Source organism: Protomyctophum bolini (assembly GCF_963924005.1).
Source record: "Protomyctophum bolini genome assembly, chromosome: 11".
Lineage (NCBI taxonomy): Eukaryota > Metazoa > Chordata > Actinopteri > Myctophiformes > Myctophidae > Protomyctophum > Protomyctophum bolini.
Window position 1 is genome coordinate 28,571,057 of NC_137872.1, and position 24,627 is coordinate 28,595,683.

General features: G+C 43.4%; 1 protein-coding gene across 1 annotated transcript in view; it reads left to right on the top strand.

The window, feature by feature from the left end:
* Nucleotides 1-24,627, top strand: part of LOC308323591 (inactive phospholipase C-like protein 2) — a 92,254-nt gene that overhangs the window by 62,013 nt on the left and 5,614 nt on the right. The window contains exons 3-5 of the mRNA XM_080775326.1: nt 4,795-4,998; nt 8,201-8,276; nt 20,369-20,478. Of these exons, the coding sequence (XP_080631452.1) occupies nt 4,795-4,998; nt 8,201-8,276; nt 20,369-20,478 (390 nt within the window). The remainder of the gene's footprint in view (nt 1-4,794; nt 4,999-8,200; nt 8,277-20,368; nt 20,479-24,627) is intronic.

Consider the following 24,627-nt stretch of genomic DNA (forward strand, 5'->3'; position numbering starts at 1 on the left):
TGTGCAGAAAATGTGCAACACTCCGAGATGGAAGGACATACTGTAAGATGATATTAACCCCACCAATAAGACAGCAGTGGTGCATTTCTTGCTTAATTGGCTGCTGGGCAGAACCCACGTGTCTCCATATTTAAACCTTTTTATGTGTATTCGTAAAATTAAAGGCCTATCTCGTCATAATAAGCTTGTAGATCGACTATTATTACATTTTAAGCACAAAAACCTGGATTTGAACCAGGCCAAACCAAGCAGCTACTGCCCAGCAAATGGTGAATCACCCCTTGGGAGGTATTCATCTTTTGAGACAACAGGTAGGGCTGCTCTGCTACACTTTGACCATCACCCTACCAGGAAAACGGATCCGGACGAGCTCCGTCCTAGATTGTGGCCCAAGTACACAATAACAGAGATGACTATGAGGTTTATGCACTGCCCAGCACAATAAGTAAGCCCTACCGAGCCTATCTCCTGTTTCTGTAGTGTGACTTGTACACCAGGGGGTGTACAAGTACCTGGACATGACTGTATGTCGCAGGGACTTAATAGACGATTTGTGAATAAACATTTTTAAGTTTGGAGCTACTAAAATACCCGCATTCGAATAAAGACAACTAGCTTTCTACCATTCTAGCTGCATTTTTGGGTGAGGAAAATGGAGAACAGGGGGCATCTATGAAACAATTCAAGGCCAACATGTATGTAGGGACAGGATTATAGGCTGATTCAGGGTGCATATGTTTTCGTGTGGATTTCTCCTTTAGTGCCCAATCCAACCCTTGATGCTGAGGGAGGCACTGGGTCCCATTTTTCAGAGTCTTTGGTATGACCCGGTCGGGAATCGAACCCGACCTCCCAGTCGGGGGGCAGACGCTCTTAACCACAAGGCCACTGAGCTGGTTACTACTGCCCAGCACAAGGTAGACGCCAAAGGGGAGCATGTCCACATTTAGGCCCGGGCAGGAAATCGATTACAGCCCAGTAATCGGGAGAGTGAATGAACAAAGCTCTCTCCTCGGGGCTCGATGGACTCTGGAGCAGGAAGTCTGGCAGGCCAGAGTTGTACAGAGTATCAGTGGTGGACAAAGTACTTCTCAACCCCAGTGTTTGTGTCAAAGCATGGATGGACCTGGTCACAAACTGTATTAATCAACTACTGTACAAGTGAAAGTTGCTCCTTCCTTGGTTCCTTGGTGTTCAAAAAGTACACACATATATATGCAGGCCATAGAGAACTTCCCCAGTGACAGCAGCACACTCCAGAGACGCTCAGGAAAAGGTTATGTTTGCTTCATTTTCTTTATTGCACGACGCGTTTCGCCGTGTAGGCTTCGTCAGGTGCTCATTCTAAACACCTGACGAAAACATACATTACCCACTTCAGCTCAATTCAGAACACGGGGACATTCTTTCTAATGAGTACTTTTGCTTTTGTACTTAAAGTATATTTCGATACCAATAATTTTGTACTCGAGTACATTTCAATTTCCGGACCTTTTCACGTAACAGACTATCTCTATGTTGCAGTATTGATACTTTTACATAAGAAGAGTGTGAGTACTTTTTACACCACTGTCGAATACTCAAGTAACGTACAGCTACTCAAAGAATTAACTTAGTTATTGTCCACCACTGTCAGATGGACTGTGTGGCAGTGTGGTGCTGTTGCAGGAAGGCTGGCAGGCCAGAGTTTTACATGTTCTATGTATGCATGCCAGGCAGCATAGGCCTTGTCTCATTCATTTCAACTCAATGCCATGCAACAGGGAGAGGGAGAGAGAGAGAAACAAAAGTGGCAGTGTAACCGGACACACAGTTCTCATTTGGGGAACGCTGGGAAGGCCTGGGGTCGGTGGTTGGGGCGAGGGGGGGGGGGTAATTAAAAACACAAGCCTCCAGTTAGGGGTTGTACAGCCAGGACCTGAATACACTGTAGCTTGTATTGCACAACAATAATTGGACACTCATACGCACGCTTGCTTATGTACAGAACTACACACACACGGTAAAAGAGTATAGACAGAAAAAAAAGGCACACACACACACACACAGTCTTTCCCAGGACTTGTGGTCTAATCATAATGCAACTGTAATGCCCCTCACCTATTCAAGCTCTAACCCTTCCACCAATGACTGCCTTTCCTTTCTGTGTGCGCCTGCAGTGCACTCGGTGCCGGTGGTCTGCAGCGTGTTGGGGGCTGTGGCTGAGGCTATGCATACAGATGCTGGCCAGCATTTCCCCTGGCTCCCCTCGCTGTCTCCAGGAAGGTCGGGCCCCACAGTGACAGCACATCCTCTGGGGTGGTGGAGGGGGATGGAGGTCCAGCCCAGGGAGACGGGCCTTTCCCACACTGCAGAGTGTGTGGACTGGTTCCCAAATACCAACGCCAGCTCTCTCTCTCTTTCTCTGAATTGTTTTTGTCACCCTCTCTCATTCTGTGTCCTATTCTTTCTCAGCTGCTCCCTACCCGCTCTCTCCCTCTCTCTCACTCTCCCCAAGTCTTCCTTCCAGCTCTCTCTCTCTCTCTCTCTCTCTCTCTCTCCCCCTCTCTCCTGCCTTTGTCTTATTTTTCCCTTCATCATGTCTCATCTTTTGCTGGTTCACTTGTTCTTTCTCTTTCCAGTTTCATCTTTCAACAAAGAGCAATCTGGGCTCGGATGAAAGACATCCCGTCTTTCATCCGTCAGCCCAGATTGCTGTTTGTTTTCCTCCTCCTGTTCCCTTGTTCCTTCTCTCTCTTTCGCTCTCTCGCTCTCTCGCTCTCTCGCTCTCATTTGCCACACTGATTATACTGTGGAAAACAGTGGTCTTTATTTGGGGCTCAGATTCCCATGGCGGCACAATATTGCAGAACTGTACTGAAAGAGGCCAGAATAGAACTACAGACTGGTGTGGTCCGGTCTGGATGGGCTCAAGGGAAGAAAGAAAACTGATTGAAGGACTGTGGCATAAAAACACAGGTGTACATTTTCAGTGGATATAGACATCTTGGCGCCACCCTTATATTATTTTGAAAAACATTTTAAAATAGTTCAACTAGCCGATCTACATCGAGACATTGTGAGCTTGTAGATCGGCTATTTGAACTATAAGGTTTTTTTAAATAGTAAAAAATTGCAAATTAGTTTAGGGTTAAGATATAGCCCTTACTGTAAAGGGATAGTGTGATTGACCTGAGTGAGGAAGATGGTACAAAAGTAGGGGTGTGAGAGGTAAGCCAGTAGAGCAGCCAGATGGCAACCGTGAGGTTCCCAGTTCGATCCCCCAGAGTTAATGTCGAAGTGAGCAAGAACCCCTAATTGCTCCTGATGTGCATGTTGGTGCATGGTTTCCTCCGCCATACTGTGTGTGTGTGTGTGTGTGTGTGTGTGTAAATGGTGCATTTTATATAGCGCCTTTATCCAAGGCGCTTTACATAGATTGTGCATTACATTCACCCATTCACACACCGATGGCAGCGGAAACCATGCAAGGCACCAACTAGCACATCGGGAGCAATTAGGGGTTCAGTGTCTTGCTCAAGGACACTTGTGTGTGTGTGTGTGTGTGTGTGTGTGTGTGTGTGTGTGTGTGTGTGTGTGTGTGTGTGTGTGTGAATGCACAATCTATGTAAAGCGCTTTGGATAAACGTGCAATAGCAATGCACCATTTACCATGAAAGAAGAGGAGACGGAGGAGTCGTGAGTAGCGGGACTGGACGTGCTGCAGTGCCTGCAGGCTGTGGTCAGGGGTTTGGGTTGGACTGGACGTGCTGCAGTGCCTGCAGGCTGTGGTCAGGCCTTTGGGTTGGACTGGATGTGCTGCAGTGCCTGCAGGCTGTGGTCAGGGCTTTGGGTTGGACTGGATGTGCTGCAGTGCCTGCAGGCTGTGGTCAGGGGTTTGGGTTCAGAGCCTTGGAGCTGTTGAATGACGTCACGAATCTCACGATAGCTGCTGCTAGATTGACTCTCGCCAAGACAAACATATCATGACGCTATCTTATCTGTCTCTGCTCTGAGGAGAGTATCGGCAGCATCAGGTCTTGTTCAAGGTCATTTATATACGATGGTCAACGTGTTTGCCAAGCAACGGCACTGCAGTTTGCCTTAGGAACATTGATTGTGGTGTATTGACAGGACAGTGTTTGGAGAGGATAGAGGGCACACAGTTAGCCTATAAGTACTGCAGACTGAAATATGTTCTGAGTGCGCTCCTTCCATGTGAATCAATATCTACGAATGCTCATGGAGAGAGAGAGAGCGAGAATTACCAGCAAACCATACACTGTACATTATTAATTACAGTTGTCTAAAGTAACTGATTGATTGAAAATGTTTTGCAGAATGGGTACACTTCAAGGAAAGTACAGGTCAATACAAAATCTGCTAAGAGGATAAAACCAGAAAAAGACTTACATAAGGGTCCTCCATTGCACAACTAAGAGGCTGTACTTAAGTACAATTTTGAGATATCTTTACGGTTACTTCTACTACAGTACATCTCAGAGGCAAATGTTGTACTTTTGCTCCACTACATTATTTGAAAACGTTAGTTACTACTGTAGTTACTTTATAGATTTTGATTATTATTACAACACATACATTAACCACTTCAGGCCCATATACATTTCGGCCATTTGAAAGTAGCCAATCTAAAAGCTCACAAAAATATTTTTCTATACATTTGAAAACTTGTGAAACGGGACATTCTGCATAATGAGTACGTTCTACTTTTGGTACATTAAGTACATTTTGATACCAATACTTTTGTACTTTTTACTCAAGTCAATTGTGTGTTGGGGACTTGTTGCTTCTCAGAATGCCATGGTGTCCTTCAAGGAGCTGTGCGGCCTGACGCCGGCGGCCAACATGAAGCAGTGCATCCTGACCGTGTCCACGTGGCTGATGAACAGCGAGAGGACAGTGAGGGTGACGGTGGACCTCGCTGAGACCTACCCCACCATGGAGGCAGAGGGGCCCGTTCCAGAGCTGCTGCGCAAGGTCCTCAACGCATACGACATGGTAATTAATTTCGCAACCAGAACACACAAATGGGTAGACCGACCACCCAACCGATTTAGCGTCCAATGCTGATTTTGGAGGGTCCAAGACCACAGATTACCAATGCTTTGACAGATATTTTGTAAGACATTTTAAAAGGGGCAGAGGACGTAGAGCAGGTCGTCCAATGATCCGTGGGTCGGCGGTTCAAATCCCGGCTCCTCCTGTCCACATGTCGAAGTGTCCTTGGGCAAAGACACTGAACCCTACATTGCCTCCAGTAAGTCGGTCGGTGCTAGCATGCCACCATTGGTGTGTGAATGTGGGAAGTGAGGACGCTGGCATCGACTGTTCGCCATTCGCCGCTTCACCTCCCAATGTGTGAATGAATGGACCATTGTAAAGTGTTGCGCTATAAAATTGCAGTCCATTATTTTAAAAGGGACACAGACAGACGTGGTGCTCTGACAAAGCCCCAGACACTATGACTCAGACATAATGGTCGGATTGACAGTGCGACGTAGGTGTGAACCTCTAGTTTTCGAAAATGCCCAAAACAGGGATTACAGGTTGAAAGTGTTTAAAAGTTGCCATAAATACACCGGTCTGACTACACCCACAATCACGCACAGTCGCACACACCTGCACAAACTTCCGAAGCGCCTTATATACTTTATGAAATTTGGACGATAATGCTCTTATATTTTTTTATCATCCCGCTAAATACAGGAACAGGAATAAAATGCCAAACCACTCAAGCATTGTAGTGTGATAACATTGCCTTCCCTGTGGTGCTGTGATAAGCACTTCCTGCTCTGTGCAGTGTTCCATGCTTAACTGTTTAGCTGATGTGCTCACATAAATAAATCAGGACAAGGGCCTGCTACACTGTAAGATACTGGGTGCTCATTTAACAAAAATGGATACATGGACACTGAGGATTCTTCTGTGTATAGAGATGGTTACTGTAACTGGCTCCTTGCATATTTATTAGTTAGTGTAGGTCCAGCATTTCACAAAGCATGGGCGAGCTATGTTATAATTTAAACATGTGCTTGCCGTTTGAGAATGGCTACTAATGAGGTGATGTTTCCGCAACTAATAACTGTACAGCTTAATAGCGGTTCAATACCCTGGCTCGTGCCTCGGAACAAAGAACGTGGTATTCTCTCTCACTTATTCAGTACGACACAAAAGGGAAGCAGAGGAGCTATTGTTGTCTTCGGTGTAACTAAACAAATCCTATGGTGACCTTTATAGCCTGTGTGTGCCGAGCTCGTGTCAGCCAGCTCGAATATTTATGCGTTCGCTTTCCAAACCTTATCCCCACCGGCGCAACGGCCCCACTCTACAAGAACCAGCGGTGTAAAGTAACTAAGTACATTTATTTACTCAAGTACTGTACTTACAGTAAGTACAATTTTGAGGTAGGCCTACTTATTTACGTACGGTATTTCCAAATTTTATCTAGGAATAAAACATTACTTTAGTTACTAGTTACTTTGTAGATTTTGATTATTATCACAAAACACACTAACACCTTCAGCCCTATGTACATTTCGTCCATTTGAAAAAAGCCGATCTACAAGCTCACATTGTGAGCATGTAGATCTGCTGTTTTCAATAGATATATATAAATTCTAGTATATATACATTTGAAAACTTTTGATTTCCTCGTAACAGAGTATCGCAGTTATTGATACTTTTACTCAAGTAATGAATGAGAGTACATTTTTCCACCACTTCTCGCTGGCTGGTGCACAGCCCCACTCCCCACGAGAACAGAGGCCGCAGTGTGTGTGTGCGTCTGCATATGTCTGCATACAGCTGAAGGACTGCGTGACCTAGAGCTGCCAACACTATGCACTATACTATACTGTACACTGTTGGTATGTCTGCAGCCAGCCGGCCGGCCGGCCCAGCGTGTCCTCAGGCTGCCCCACGTGGGCTGCAGTCGCTCAGGCATTCTGACCGTCCTGTGAACCAAGCATCAGCACATTGGAACTCTGCGGTCAGCCGCCCCGAGAGACCCGGGCTGGCCGAGTCCAACGGCAGCCCGCAAGAAACCTGCTGCTTCAAGCACCAGATGTGCGCCTGCCCTGCACAGTGCACACACACACGCACACACATGCACATACACACACACACACACACACACACACACACACGCGCACAAATACATACGCACACGAGCGCACCAAGGTTATAATAGTTTTGGATTTTTCATTATTGTTTAGTTTTAGTTAATTTTGACTTATTGTTTTATAATTCAGTTAGTTTTAGTTTGTTTTTGGAGCGGGTTTGCTAGATTTAATTTTGTTTTTATTTTTGTGACAATGCTTAGTTTTAGTTCAGTTTTTATTAGTTTAAGGGCCATTTGCACCAAGAAAGATTAAGCCTTAATCTGGTTTAAATCAAGGTTTATCTATTAATCCGACAAGTGTTAGTGTTAGTTTTATTTTTTTCAGCCCTTTTCAATCCTTCACCTGACAAATAAGTTACAGTAGGTGCAGGATTAAAAAGGGCCAGAGTAAGTACTGTGTAATGAAAACTCAAAAATAGAATTTAAAAATACAATATTCAGTTACAGATTAAGCATGCACATACACACACACACACACACACACACGCACGCACGCACACACACACACACAGGACGCCTGAGGGCGAGGTTGCGTGTACAGGCCATATATGGAGAGTGTCTTGTGTGTACCGGGTTTGATGAGGTCAGATCTACATATGGAATGTCAAAACAGGTCAGTATATGGAGATCTAATGGTGGCAGCTATCAGTCAAAAGGGAGACATCGAAGAGGAAGGATGGATGGGGAAGGATCAACATATGGAATGTCAGAACAGGTTCTGACACATATCCATATACTAATATTGATGACATCAGGGATCTCCATATAAGGGCTTAATTGCGACAGCAAGACGCATTTACTATGATATGGCCGCACTCAGCCCTCCTCTGGCGGTGGGGCGCCTATGTTTTAATTTCCACTAACAACAATTACTTTTATCAAGGAGAAATCTGGTTTTACTCATTCCATATTGGTATATCTCCCTTTTTTCTTTTTGCCTCCTCCCTTTTTTCCGTATGCCCATGCATCCCTACAGTTTGTCTGTTTTAACTTTACAGAAGACTAGGATGTTTGACTTAACATACTACAGCGGGCATTGGGCAATGGCACAAACATATCCCTGTGTTCTCTCTCCTTCAGATGATCCAGACCAGCAGAACGCTCATCGAGTCGGCCGATGTGGTCTACTGCAAGCTCACGCAAGCACAACGGGCAGGTAAGCTAGAGAGGGGGGTCTTCTGAGTTCATAAAGGTTTCACCAGTGAAAAGTATGAACAAGAGCTTGACTAAATAATAACTACCAGTAAGACGCGCAAACGCGGGAAGCTATTATTTTTTTAAGTTAAAGGTCCGCTGACATGCCCCGAAATTAATATGGGTGGTACAGCACATCACGTGGTCTGACTGAAAACAGTTTGAAACAGTTTGAAACGGGGCTACGGCGCTAGCAACAAGTGGCTATAGGTCAGGCTAGCGTTTTTGACGGTACATTTAGCGTCATATTGGCTATAAATGTAATTGAAAAAAATTATTTTTTCGCCAGAAATGCTTAGTTTGAATGCAATTGAGGTTGGCGTGGGTTTTTTTAGGGGAACTGCAGCACAAGCGCAAATTTTGGACTGGAGTCCCATGTTCCCCCGGTCGCCAACACCCCTGTCTGCCCGCTCTGAGACCTCTCAGCCCCGCAGCGCGACAGTCGCGACTACGGACGGTCTGCTGTTGTCTGGCCGCTGTGAGAGCAGCGCGACTACTGTTCTTTTCCCCTCTCAGCCGCAGGCTGACATGTACACCCTCGCTCTCACTCTGTAATACCGTAGTTAGTTACCACAACATTGTTCAAGTGAACTATAGTGTGTTTATGTTTGTATTCATTGTAATAATAAATATCGCTATGCCGAGGCATAGTCTTGCGGACGAGATCATGAGCCTCTACGGGGGACTGGGCATGTGTGTACACACACAGCATAGCAACTTATGCTACTATTTTGGTGTCACATTTAGCTTGAATACTGGGTGAAAGTCTCATTCAAAAAATTAATTTTTCGCAACATTGTTCATGTGAACTGTGTGTTTATGCTTGTTCATTGTAATAATCAATATCGCTATGATTATTTTATTTATCGCCGCGTCGCTCCGCATGACAACATACAGTCTAGCCCGTCTCAGATGCAGGCTGCACACACACGGACGGACGGACGTATAGTCTCTGGTCAGGTCCCCGCATTGAACTGGGCATGTGTGTACGCACACACACACACACACACACACGCAATGGCACGGAATCTGCCTCGGGCGTCTGTAGCTCTCTTCCCCGCTGTCATGCACTATAGCCGTGTGTGTGTGCGTACACACATGCCCAGTTCAATGCGGGGACCTGACCAGAGACTATACGTCCGTCCGTCCGTGTGTGTGCAGCCTGCATCTGAGACGGGCTAGACTGTATGTTGTCATGCGGAGCGACGCGGCGTCGGCGATAAATAAAATAATCATAGCGATATTGATTATTACAATGAACAAGCATAAACACACAGTTCACCCGAACAATGTTGCGAAAAATAAATTTTTTGAATGAGACTTTCACCCAGTATTCAAGCTAAATGTGACACCAAAATAGTAGCATAAGTTGCTATGCTACCACGGCCACCAAGCCCGGCGAGCCCGCATAGAAGTCGTTGGGGAAAGCTTTCGCCACTCTGACGTCAGAATCATGATAGCATTGTTTGATAGCAGTTATTAGCTCCCGAGGGGCGTGTCAGTTCTCCTTTAAGTTATTTTTAAGTTACGTTTTTAACTTAGCCATAACCATATAAGGAGTCCCCAAAGCAGCTATACGTCCAAATATGGAGTGTGTTGCATCAATCACAAACAAAGCTCCATATATGGGCACAAAGGGGGGACACACGGACACACAGACAGACAGACAGACATGATCTGCTAGGTCTCATAGTAAGTGCTCACTGCGTTCGCAATTATTGGATCCATTGGAACACAGTTTCTTTGGTTTTGGACAGTACAGTTGTGTAATCCTTCAGTCTATATCCTATCTTGATAGATTGTACTCTATGATGTATGGTACAGTATGCACTGCAGGACTCAATTATCTGTCTCTTGTCCATGTGCATTCTATATGGTTCAACAACAACTCTGTCATAAGCATGGCGTGGGATTGGTGTCGTCAGAATAGCCCATTCCATTCATCAGTGAGTGAGTCAGCCCAGGGTAGTCATCTTGTCTGAGTGAGTGCAGGTGAATACAATCAGCCTCCCGGATAAAGAGCTGCCAGAGACAGGATCCAGGGAGCGTAAACGTCCTTCCTTTCACAGAGTGATATAGGCGAAAGCTGAAAGGATGGAGAAATGAAGGCCAGCGCTTACTGTAGGATGGAAGCAGCATTGTGTCGAATGGATAGTTTTCGAAAGAAAATTGTAATTGTTTTTTTCCATACGAAGAGCAACCTCTTGACACTGAACATCATGACATATTTACCATTATTTACACAGGTTAATAGTAATTATTTAGATAGGGAATTATGGAAAAAACACAATATACACGAGCAGCAGTAGCAGAGCTGAAGATGAATTTAGAGGGTATGCGCATGCTTAAAGTGAATGACGCATCGAGTGGCAAAGCAATAGGCCACCGAGTGGCACGCTACGAGCTTGTAGGTCTGCTATTTTTGAAAAATCGAAGAACGACTGACATAGAAACATAGCCTTTTCAGAAAACTGTCGGATGTAGAAGACATTTTTAGAATCTGATCTCAGGTCAAAATGGGTTAACATTGTTGTTTAATGCAATCAGATAGGACTTTTCTGTTTGGATGTATGGGCTGTCAAGGCCAGAAAGTAGTTTAGGCATTCCTGCATAACTTCCGGGTTTGATGATGATGTCACGTGCATACCCTCTATTTTCACTGTCAGGCACATCCAAGGACACCAGGTTGAAAGTGGTTAAGTGTGTCTATTTCAAGCTACAATCGATACCTTTTTTTTTGGCTCAGTATACAGTGTTATTATAATCGATCTGTATGGTAGAGTATGTTAAGACAATCTAACAACTGCAGTAGTGGTGTCCATGCTCTTCTATTGAGACAGTGGTCGGGTAGTACCAGTACTGGTTTGGCAAGAGATGAAACTTACAACAGAAATAACTTACACATCCATTACAATTTACAATTTAGGCATTTAGCTCTTAATCCAGATTCAAAGTACTTAACCCAGGCTAAATGCTGATGCAGTTAGCCTACTATGCTAACCACAAGATAACATTAACGAACCAACAACCCACCGGATGTGTCCACGGGTTCTGCCTCATCTCCTAGCAACGCAATGAGAGCATTTGAATGAAACCACCTATAATTGACCATAATAACATCATTAGGGGAAAAATGGCTCCAAATTGGGGGTCCTGTGGTTGGCTTTCTGCTGTCTGTCTTGCATTGAGGCACTAATTGCTGCTCATCTGCCTCGCTTCTCCCGCTCTCAATGGTAGCTCTCCTGCAGACTGAGCCAATTAGAATCAGAATATTCAGATCAGCAAGAGGATGATTGATGACAAAATGTATCATGTGCATCATGCTTGTTTACCGCAGTCTGGCCCTGCAGGCAACGATGTGGCCATAAGAACCGAAGACTAAGACAAATGAAACATTAGGTACAGGTCAGTACATGCTCAGACAGCGCAACTTCTGTTTCCTGTTACAGAAGTCAATGTAAACAAAGCCAGTGATTTATTATAGTTCATGCTTTGGCACGTGGGACTGAGTTTAGAATTAGTCATCTCTAGGTGTGTGTGTGTGTGTGTGTGCATGTGTGTGTGTGTGTGTGTGTGTGTGTGTGTGTGTGTGTGTGTGTGTGTGTGTGTGTGTGTGTGTGTGTGTGTGTGTGTGTGTGTGTGTGTGTGTGCGCGCCAAGATGACGCCGGCAGGAGTAAATTCTGGTTCTCCAGCCAAAACGCACTAATTTCATCTTAAAACATACCCATCGTAAGTGCCGCTGTCAATGCAGGGAAGAAAGGTTAGGTTAATATGGATGTGACCAGATTGCTGTTTGCAAAGTGCCTCATTGCAGTAATAAAGTAGTCCTTTGTCTTTTTGGGGCATTTATTTTGTAGTTTCAGAAGCGTGTCTGCTTCTGAACCAATCACAGCATTGCATCCCATCAGGCTATGGGACGTTAGCTATATTGGCATCTTGTGTCTATGTTCACAAGTTAGTGTCTGATAGACAAACGGTGGATCTCTGTGTGTGTGCTTCTACGTGGCTTATTTCTAACCTATAATATTTTCAGATACATATTTTTGCGTGCTGATTAAGTTTAAAATGAGTAATATACTGTAGGGATGTCATCATGAATGAGATTAAAAACGGAGTAATTCCGTTATCAAAACCAGCTGTGTCTGGAGGAACGTGCAGCAATCATCATCATCATACTATAATTCAGTCAATGTCTGTCTGTCTGTGTGTCTGTGTGTCAGAAACACCGCCGTATCTCACCGCCTGCACCAATCGCTCCCACTTTTCACACAAGTTGAACCTTGAACTGCATGCTGCGTGTGCTTTGTATATGAGCGAGAAAGCAGTGGTGTAAAGTAACTAAGTAGATTTACTTAAGAGGTTGTAGCTTGTAACTAAACTTTACTAAACTACTTTTACTACTTTTTGAATCTGCAACTTTTACGGAGTAGTTCTATATTGCAGTATCGATACTTTTACTTAAGTAAAACATTTGAGTACTGTTTCCGCCACTGTGTCTGTCGTCCCACAGACTTGTACCGATGGAGTGTGTCAGAGTAGCTCAGGCGTATGGTCTGTCTCCCCATGCGGGAAAGCTGGGTTCATGCTGTGCAGTTCCCCCGGGATGGAGGCTGTGAATGCTGGGGGCTTGAATCAAAGGGCACTCCCCCTCCTCTTGGAGCAGGATAAGCCACAGGAAGCTTCCTCTGTGCCGAACAGGGCCCTATAGAGTATAGACCCCACGCGAGCACAGCCACACACAGCTGTGTGTCAGCGTTTTGATGTGGGAAGGGGGAAGGGTTAACTTATGGAACACATTTGGGGTAAGGAGCTGGAGTGACAGAAGAGACCCGAAGCGGGCCTCCTCAACTACATGCCAAGCATACTGTGTAAGCCCTTCAACTAACACACACTCCTCCACCTCCGCTGCCCCCAAAAAGACTCTGATATGCCTCGAATCCCGTCTGATTCTGCTTAGAAGCAGAATCAGAATATCAGAATCAACTTTATAGAGGGTACGTATATGCATGCATAAAGTCAGTGGAAAAGTGAGTTTAACGTTGTTTAATACAATCAGATAGGACTTTTCTATTTGAATGTATTGGCTGTCAAGGCCTGAACGTAGTTTTTTGACACTCAGTAGGCGTTCCTGCATAACTTCCGGGTATGATGAAAATTATTATTTTATATAACAATATATCATTTCGGGAATAATTAATTGAGGGAATTATTCCCTCACTAAAAACATGCAGTAATCCTAGTCTGCATAATGCTTCCTCCCGGTCTGGTTGGAATAACACGTTCCTTCCACGCGCTACTTGGAACACATTGCAGGAAGCATGAGCTCAGTTCGGGGCTCTCCCCAGGTTTGCAGAGAGAGAGAGAGTTGCGCGCAGGATTAAAGTTTAGGTAATTGGCACCGGGTGAAAAACAATGGGTTACAAAATTGTAGGATAAAAAATAAGAAATAAATAAATAAAACACAAACAATCTACATAATTAATTACACATAGTATATCTTTCCAGTGTGGTATGTATCTGAGGTTGAACATAAGGTGTGAGAGCATAGCAGCAGATATACTATACTGTACATAATACTGTACACTGTGCTTAGCTGCCATCTCTTGTACATAATCCATGTGTCATCTAGAGCCGTGCTGTTGTGTGCTAAGAAGTCACGACTCACGCCTGAGTTATACGTAGCTACACGCTGGTGTTGTGCACCGAAAATAGAAGATCTACAAGTGTACAGCGTGTTGCAGACACGTTGTAAGCTTGTAGATGTAGGCCTTTATAAAGAATACACTATAGTCTAAAACTCAATCAACTCAAGTACAAACAAATTATATATAATACTATATAACACCATCAAAATCAAACCCAATACATTTTTAAGCTTGTGAAACAATACAAAACTAGACATAATATCATCCAGGTAACCAGTCAATCACATTATATACATTATATATAGATGAGCACAGTTGATTTGATTTCAACAATAGTTACTTTGAATCCTCTGTAAAAACACATTACCATCCGTCTCTAGTTTTAGAACCGTGGCAGAGAGACTTCCAAAGGTTTGCCCCATTCACTGAGAAGGCAGACAATGGCCAACGGAACTACAGCGCTATACAAAACACTCTGGCCCCCTGTCGCCTCTCAGCGTTACCATGGTTCTCACAGCCACACCCCTCCCCTCTCCTCCATTTATGCCCAATCATTATTGCAGCTAATCAGTTTAATTTGGCCAGCGGTGCTGACGTGTTGATGAGGATGGAGAGGTGCTGGATGAGCTCCCCTCCCCCGGGGACTATTGATGGCTCGCCATCACACACCACTAATGGGGGACAAGAACGGCAGCTGGGATGCACACTTTGGCACCTCCAGCTGCTACTTGTGTGTGTGTGTGTGTGTGTGTGTGTGTGTGTGTGTGTGTGTGTGTGAGAGAGAGAAAGATTCAATATATATTTATTGTATTTGCCAATATTGTTATGTACATATTTGCTGTATTTGCGTGTCTGTATCTGTAGAAGCGCGACCTGACTGCGGTGGGTCTCCACGTGTTTTTTTCTCCGTGCTGGTCGGGTTGTGTTGTTCCTGTTCCGTGTTGTTGTTTCTCCGTGAACAGCGTGTTCTGTGTTTTTGCTTTTTCTCCATGAATAAGAGAGAGACAGAGAGATATCCAAGTGCATCTTGTCCATGCTGGGTACCTTTTTCTTTCACTTTCAGCACTGGGCGGCAGACTGCTGCTTGTAATTGGCCAGTAGTCGCAGATACACAACTCTGGGTTGAGGACGCACAGAGGTAACGTCAGACAGTGACGTATCATGGCCTGCAAACTCCTCATATGACTTGGCCACCTGAACTGGCACACAAAATGATGCGCTCCATGGGCACAAAATTTGTTTTATACAAAGAAAATCACTTACCCTACCATTTAGTACATTTTGATGTCAACACTCAATACTCAAGTACAATTTCGGTCAATTCCGGACCTTTACTTGTAACAGAATATTGCAGTATTGAAAATGTGAGTACTTTTTCCACCACTGCACCCATTTTCATTGGTATAATTGGTCCTCAGTCCTTACTACTCCTCAGAAACCATGTCACAGAGTTAACTAACCTGCCCTGGGCTGACATACTGTAAGGTAGACCAGTAATTCTACTCTGAGCTAATGTGACAAATAACCCCTGAATCATCAACGTCTCATCAAGGTGTAGTCACATTACTCATACCAATATCAAATATATCCATTATGCAACTCTAAAGTAAAATGTTATACAGTATACATTGTTGGTTAATGATGGATATGTGTTTTATCGTTCTTTCAACATTTAACACACACTCCCAATGTGTATGTGTCGGCATACATTGTGGGTGGTATTGGTAAGAATATGCCATATTCATTACCAATGGTATATTGGTATTGAAATGCAGGGTTGGAATATGAAAAACTAAAAGGATAGGGATTTAAATACGTTTTTGCATCTTCAAATGAATCAAAACAAACTAGAGGAGTAGCTATATTAATCCCTGGGAAAGTAATGTATGATCATATCTCAACCATTTAAGCACAGAGAAGGTAGATTTGTAATGATTTGTAGCAGCCATTTTTTTGCTGGGCATGCAGCAGATTTGAGTTCAGCATCCCGTATTACCCCTAAAAAACACGTATTTAGATATATTAACACAAATTTCCTTCAGGGTTAAGATTTTTGGAAATCTGACCTGTAGCTACATGTCGACAAATTTCAATCAAAGTAGGAGTGAAAACGAAACATCAATTTGAAATAACTAATGGGGAGATATCTCTTAAGATCCCTCTATTTCTCAACTGTATCAGACTTTCTCTTGCTCTTTGTATTCATTGTTAGTGCTGGCCATTTGAGCCAGAAAATCCCACTCCCTATATTGTTTGCAATAATGACACTCCGCTTGCGTTCTCCTTCTGTAAGCCTTGCGAATAAGCCTTGAATAAGTGAAGCTCCACTCCAATATGTTGCTTTCATCATTTCTCTTCTCTTCATCTTTTTGTTCCGGAAAAGACACAAACAAAGAAGCAAATTGAAATACTATTTGTTTTCGTTTTTTACTTCGGATTAGGAGGCTCTTTCTCTGCACTGTCACTGCCTTTCTCTTCGTACTGTATTTGGAGGATAGGTAATCGTTATCGCTGCAGCAGTCATTACATAGGAAGACAGCAATTCTAAGCCGTGTGTGTGTGTGTGTGTGTGTGTGTGTGTGTGTGTGTGTGTGTGTGTGTGTGTGTGTGTGTGTGTGTGTGTGTGTGTGTGTGTGTGTGTGTGTGTGTGTGTGTGTGTGTGTGTGTGTGTGTGTGTGTGTGTGTGTGTGTGTGTACGCGCAAGTGCAAAAGCAAGCGTGTCTGTGCATGTCACTTCCCTTTTTGCTCCCCCTGTGCTGTTTATTGCACATCCCCCCCCTACACACACACACACACACACACACACACACTACTGTATGTGATTCAGTCTCCTCTGCATCTGCAATGGGGGCTGTTTAGTAACTCTAAATTTCATCCACATTTCACCCACAGCAAGTAGCAGCGAGTATGTAGCCTTGGGGGGCAGCAATCCTTAAATGATTCTTAAATTAAAAGCCGTATGTGACAAGCCTCTCTCCCCAGTCCCACACCAATAAAGCCCACTTCTGCTCGGTTCTTCTCTGTACTAGCAGCAGCTCATTAACTGTACTCGATTATTACATGATGAGATCAGCCTAAACCGTGTTAAAATAACTACCAGGCTCTGAGATGGCCATTCTGCAATGCTGTCTATATCATTAGAGTAATGGTAGTTTCACAATGTTTTATTCTGCGTTACCTAATCGCAGCCAGTAGGCTCCAGGTGAACCTGCTGGATCGTTTGCGTTGGAGTGATAAGTAACCTACTGGTGATTATCGGTTGATAACATTCAAAGCGGGGGGGTCGCTCAGCGTGAGTTTCAAGCTATGCGATGGACCAAGTCACTTTCGAGTGGCTCATCTCATCTGTGAAGACACAGATGAGAGGTGGAAAATTGCTCAGGTGGAAATCACTCCCACCATGTGGGAGTGAGCAATTTCCTCGCTCCCACAGGCCTGTTTTGGAGCATATTAAATTCACTATTTGGAAATACTCATAGGGAGAGGCAATTAGTTTGAATTAACGTTCACAAGGCAAAATTTCGTTGCCCATAATTCAACAGTGCATCAAGCATGCATGAGGCCGTTCACATAATAGAACTAGAAATGCACTCTGTCGAGGTGCAAACTTGCGCCTTGCGCACAAGTAGGCTATACATGGCCTACTTGTGCGCAAGCAGATCGCACAAGTACTGCAACTAACTAATGTCTATTACAACTGCTGTTCTAAATCCTTTAGACCCGTTATTGACCTTATACCAACCTTGAAACGTACGCTAGTTACGTCACCATAAACAGCCAATAACATTAAAACATATCTTAATTACGTCACCATCAACAGCCATTAGGGACATGCATACCATGAATACCATACATACCATGCATACCATACATACACAGCCGACCACAGTACTTGCGCGCTCTGCTTTCGCAAGTAATAAAGTAGTGCTATATATAGTATAGAAGAGTAGTTTTTCCTCCCAACATCTGGCTTATGAAATGATGTCATATGGCAGTCATGTCTATGGACTTTTAATGTTTGTTTAGGGCGCTAAACGTGACATCATGTGGCAGCAAAGTCTATGGACTTTGTTTGTTTAAACAAACGTTACCAGGCGACCCTCACTTCACGCAAGTTTTTTGAATAACAGGGAAGCCGGACCGCCTGCTGAGAGCCGTGAATATCAGAAAAGAAAAGGCTAGCGGAAAGAAAGGCTTGTTACTGGGTCTCTGGATATCAGCTCTATCAACAAATAGGTTTGAGAGACAACTAATTGCCCTGCTTTTCCCTTATTATGCTATGAGTCACAGATGCAATGTTCTACATCATGTGTGCATGTGTGCATGTGTGCGTGTGTGCGTGGGGAGAACGCAGTTAGAACGACAGTCAACAGCATAAAGGTTTCTTGTTGGAGTGGGAGGCAGTGTACCTGCTGGGTTAGACAGAAATAGAATGGCACACTTTCACAACAAGTCCCCTTAAGTGGAGCACAGAACATGGGGAGATGAACATCTTGCATCTCAGGTGAGAGCTGTTTGAGAGCTATTTGGTATTCAGCTGTGTTCCTTAATACACATTAGGCTTTAGGGTCTTGTGTATTGACCAAAAGCTGGTCAATTGGCAGGCTGAGAGACTATGCACAGTCTCTTAGGAGTGTGTCACAAGCAGCCACAAGGATTCGAAATGGTCTACTGAGGCTAAATGAGCCAGGGGCTTACTGTTAGATTAATTAGAGGCCAACCTTCATCACACAACCTCAATTTCACCCCCATTTGTAATGCAGCACTGTGGCATTTGTAATGCAGAACTGTGGCTCGTGGGCTGCCATTGTGCGCACTTGGCTCCGGCAGAGACAGCCATTGTAGTCACTTTTTAACATGATGCACCCAGATAACTGCAGTTTTCGACATTGCTTCGTGATTCTTCTTCGGGGAACTAAAATGTACTCACCTTGACCTTAACCCATTAAGACCATCAAGTATCTGTGTACAATTATTTGAAACTTTCGCTATTGAAAAATAGTAGATAGAAAGCACGTTGTACATCAAAGAGAGATGGGAGAGGGACGCAGGAGTTGAACTCTCAGAGGAAGTATGGGGAGGGATCTGGGAGTTCCAGTCTACCTCAACTTGTTCTATGGACTGGAGAGAGCACTGTTGGAAAAATATTATTAGATATTTTAAGACCCCATACCAGGAAAAATACAAAGGGGACGATAGGCTGTGCTGGAGGCAGTGTGGGGCAAAGAAAGCCAACCACTTCCACATTTTCTGGGGGTGCCCCAAATTGGGGGTGTTTTGGAACAATATTCACAAATCACTGTGCTCAGTATTTAATACTCCAATACCTTTCAACTTCACAACCATGTACCTGGGCCACATTGAATGTCTTAACCAGTCGAGATACACAAAGCTACTGCAGATTCTCTTGGCAGCCAGCAAAAAGTCAATAACAAGAAGATGGCTATCCCCAATCACACCCACAATGGACGATTGGCATGGAATAGTCCTAGACATCTTCAAAATGGAAAAATTAACATACATGTTAAGAACTAGATTAGACAATTTCTACCAAATTTGGAACAACTGGATTGTGCATATTGCCCCCCTGAGAGCGGACTTCGTGTAATCTCACTGGTTCATTGCCTGCTGTATGATTGTATAAATATAAAATGTATAAGACACCTCTCCCCCTCTCGTGGTCGAAGACCAAAGCTATATTGTTTTTGTCCCCCTCAGCATAAATGTATATACTTTAGTTGTTGTTGTTTTTTGTTTCTTTTTCTTTTTTCTTTGTCCTCCTGAAATGTACCACCTGAAGTATTACTGCCGTGCCTGTCTCTGTTTGAGTGTGGACTCGATGTCTTATATAGGAAAAAGGACTATACTATACAGAGACATTGGAGATGTTGCCACATGGAGGGGGGATGAGGGAGGGAAGAGGGGTGGGGAAAAAAAAGAAAAGAAGAAAATCTTGGGAACTGCTCTTATATCGTTTGTAGAAATGCTATATGTACAATTATACTGCACTTTCCGAATAAAACAAATATTATTAAAAAAAAAATAGTAGATATACAAGCTCATAGGATGGCACAGAGGGCCGTGCTATGAGCTTGTAGATCTGCTATTGAAAAATCTTAAAAATGTTTGCAAATCTTTGAATATTCTTTCCCAGCAAACGTTTTTAACTAATGTCTTTGCTTCTGGGGGGTCCCTGGAACAAAATATTTTGAGATGGGGGTCGGCGGCCAAAAACTATAATTTTTGGGGTCCTGAAAAGGTATGAGCACCACTGATATAGAATCATACATTTTTCAGAAAACTGATAAGACATTTGTAGAATATGGCCTTAGGTCTAAATCGTGACCGTGCACTGCACACTGTTCGATTCATTGCTTTTCACATATAATATGTATGTGTTCTTTCCAGGGCTGGACTTCCATGAGGACCTTCACCGCATCGGAGCCAAGGAAGGCCTGAAGGGCCGTAAACTTCAGAAGGCCATGGAGAGTTATGCTTGGAACATCACTGTGCTCAAGGTTAGATCTGACTCACTTACAGGATTATACAAAGTCACCGTGAATCATACCATCTACACTACACTGTTATTGATTACAGTAGAAACACAGTCTGTATAATGCGATTTGCAGGGTGCACGTACGGCTCATGAGGATTCACAATTCACGTTTGATCTTGAGAAATAGCTATTGCACCGAAAGGGAAGTTGAATAAAATAGGCTACAATTTGCCACTATTGTCAATGTACTATCTGTATGATAACCTTATCATACAGGTCTGGCTATTGCAGATACAAATTATTAATTCTCAAAGAAGCACAATAGGTTAGACAGCATTACAGGCAGATAAATGCAAACATGACGTCCTGCACAAATTATTTAATAATAATTTCTAAATTGTGATTCGATTACAACAGCAAGCAAAGCAATTTATTAATAAAGCAAATAATGTTCAAACATATGCAACCAAAAGTCCATGTCCTCCATCCCGCCGCCGGTCTCCCTGTCTCCATGGATTATATGTAGGCCTACTGCAGCATGAGACAATGGGGCGGGCTTGCACTTGAAAATGTTGTTGTGGAAGGTATTCTCTCAAGACAGGCTGACTGTTGACTAGGAAAAGAGGTCGCTGTTTCTCCTTTATTTGCCAATGGGTTCTCAGATTAGGAGGAAGGTGACTTGCTGTCCGTTAAGCAGAGACATCGGGTCATTATGATTATTTTTCTGTCCGTCTTTCAGCAGTGGGGCAATACAAGGGCTCAAGCCCAACTGGGCTAACCATCACCCTCTGGATAAGTATTTCTAAACCGTACTGTTAAGATTATACTGTATCTTAAGAAAGACTCTTGGGGCTAATTGCATTTACTGTTTCCTCTTTAATCCCTAAATCTCTTAATTAATACTCTAAGCTGCGGTGTTATTTATGGGCTTAGCTAACTAACATGATAAGACATTATGGGATTGTGTACAGTAGTTTGTAGGAGCACAGACTGGAGATGCCTGTGTGCATACAGCAATAGATGATGCTTTAGGATGCTCTCAGCAATAAAGTATTTGTGTGTGTGTGTGTGTGTGTGTGTGTGTGTGTGTGTGTGTGTGTGTGTGTGTGTGTGTGTGTGTGTGCGCGCACATATAATAATATGCTTTTCTTTTCTTTCTGGCTTAGCCACCAGGTGTATAATAAACTAATGTGACCAAAGCGTCTGTTGTCATCAGATTTGCTGTACTCACTCCCCTTATCAGTTCCTCACATTGAATGTGATTGAATTACCGGAATGTGTCCCTGCTGCTGCTGTGTCACATGTAACTCGTCGTAACATGTTTATTGTGTTCAGTTTTTGTCACTCCCACTACCATAGGGAGCCATGCTCTCCGTAGATTAAACAGTCTATTCCAGTGGTTTTCAAGCCTTTTTTAATATCAAGGCCCATTATTTCTTCGGTATTTGAGCCATGGACCACCATTTTGATGAGATTTAGCCTCTCAGACCCTAAATGTAGAATATTTTGTTATCGTTGGATAAGATTTTCCACAATTTCAGGCTATTTTGATGTGTTACCATTAGGAGAGATAACAGGCAAACATTGACCAAAATAACAATTCTTCTACGACGTTCTCTAATCGTGTAGACTAGCAATAATTTAACTCTTGTGAATGTAAAATAAAACCAAATTAATTTTACGCTCTCAAGACTTAAAGATCTACAGTAGAAGGGTCCATTTGCTTACCAACTCTCCATCATTCAGCTGGGGACCACCTGGAACCCCCTCAAGGACCACTGATCACATCGGAAGTGTCAAATAATGATTAGTTCAAACCGCATCATACCGACAGCATGCCTCCGTCATTCTGTCAAGCCTGTCTTTAATGTGCCCTTACAGTGTCGACATGCAATTAATGTTAGTTGTACACAGCAATAATGATCACGGTGTTGTCATTTAATGGCAGTGCAGCGCCAACTCCCCATGCGTTAATGTCTCGTCAATGGAAAAAGGGGAATATCTGCACTCTCTTAATAAAGTTTGAGTTTCTTTATGAAATCAAAAGCAGCAGCACTCCATCTAGAGAAACGAACGCGTTTCGGCATGCAGGCCTTCCTCAGTGTTTCAAACCATGTTCGTTTCTCTAGATGGACTGCTGCTGCATGTGATTTCATGAAATAAAGAAACTCAAACTTTAATAAGAGTGCGGAATATTCCCCTTTTTCCATTGATCTTCAAGAATCTGCACCCATCATCCGCTACAGAGACTCAACTTGACTCCTTGAGTTAAGTTGAATCTTTGCGGTGCAGCCGAATATAACAATTTCGACATTTACAATATGTGAACAACATGACTTGATGCAAGTCAGTTTCACTTTATATCTGCCAGTGCATTTAGTTAGTAAAATAGCAGGTGAAGCAGGCAGAACAATGCACATACACCACCATAATGATTGTGCCCGGGCCTACATAGCGGTCCGGGCACCTATAGGCTGTTAATACAGCATGTCGCGGGTTCGAGTCCCGATCCCGACAACCTTTGCTGCGTGTCTTACCCCCCATCTCTCTCCCCGTTTCATGTCAACCTCTACTGTTCATCTATCAATAAAGGCAAAAATCCCCAAGAAATATCTATAAAAAAATGAAAACACCATGACTTTGAACAGTGGCACAGTCTCTAAAACAAAGTCCATTTAGATCAGTGGTGTGTTCTACCTTTATACCCTATAATAGTAAGCTGTGCCAACTGCAGACGTTTTTGAAGAAAGAAAATCGCATACCTTCTGCTAATGATTTCATCCATTGACCACGCGTGAGTGTATATAGCCTACACGTGTGCATGTCACACAGGGAATAATTATGGTAGTCCTTGTCTTGCCCAGATAGTTTTTTCTATTTTTGATGTATTCTCAACATTGTTCAATAACAGTTTCTATACTTCCCATTATGGGCCATTTCCAGTATATGTGATTGTTGGTGCTCCATTTTCTTTTTTCTTTTCCTTTTGTATTTTAAGATGAAGATTTTCGGCATGCTCTGTTGTATTTCAGATTGGTCAATTGTAGAGAGACAGGAAAACCATGGCAGAGAGGGAGAGAGATGAGGCAAAACAAAACGGGGATTGGATTTTAACCCGAAGCCTCGCACTTACTGTACAAGCAACATGTGGTTTGTGCATGCACTAACGGAGCCACCAGGCATCCCTGATGCTCCATTTTCATGTCGGCAGAGCCTCGCCTCCCCTATGAAAGCAATTAGCACAGAGTGCAGAATCTCCCTTGGTAGATAGGCTAAGGAAGAGTGTTGTTTGAGATCATGCATGTTACTAAAAATGTGCATACAAGGAACATGGCTGTGCTTTGACTACGCAATGTTAATTCCACTCTGAGAGGGAAGAAATGGACCGGGAATTAAAACATTGTGCCGTGTATAGCACTAAAAACAGCATGCGAGGCAGCCAGATTATTATCTTAATTAAGATTCAGCACACTCTGTAGCATTGGGGGAATTAAATGCTTAAATGCTGCAACAGTTGGACACACAAATCTAATCCCTGTCTTTTAGCGTTTCATCCACCCTCTTTCTAACCACCCATTCACTTCCTAAACAAACGCACACACTAATATCCATACTGATTTGATCCCTAAACCCACCCACCCCTCCTCCACTCTCTTTGTCCCCTAATTGATTTAGAGGGATCGGCAGATTGGGCACACAAACTCCTCGTCCTCTGTCTTAATCTGTGTATGACGCTGAACATTTGGTGAGAGCCTGTCGAAACAACACCCCCTAGCAGAGTGTGTGTGTGTGTGTGTGTGTGTGTGTGTGTGTGTGTGTGTGTGTGTGTGTGTGTGTGTGTGTGTGTGTGTGTGTGTGTGTGTGTGTGTGTGTGTGTGTGTGTGTGTGTGTGTGTGTGTGTGTGCGCGCGCGCGCTCGTGTCCATCTTATCTCTTATTTTCCTTTGATAGCTGAGCTCAGATCAGTGCTATAGCACTGAATAAGTATTTTGTTCATTTCAAATGTGAGTCGAATTAGCTCGACAAAAGGAGATCCTTAACTACTTGTATCCAACAGAAAAATAGAAAATATATTATTCTTATAATATAATATAATGTATACATGAACACAAAAGCCTCTGATAAAAACTAATCAGTAAAAAAATACCACATTGTCAGGAGTATAAGCATTG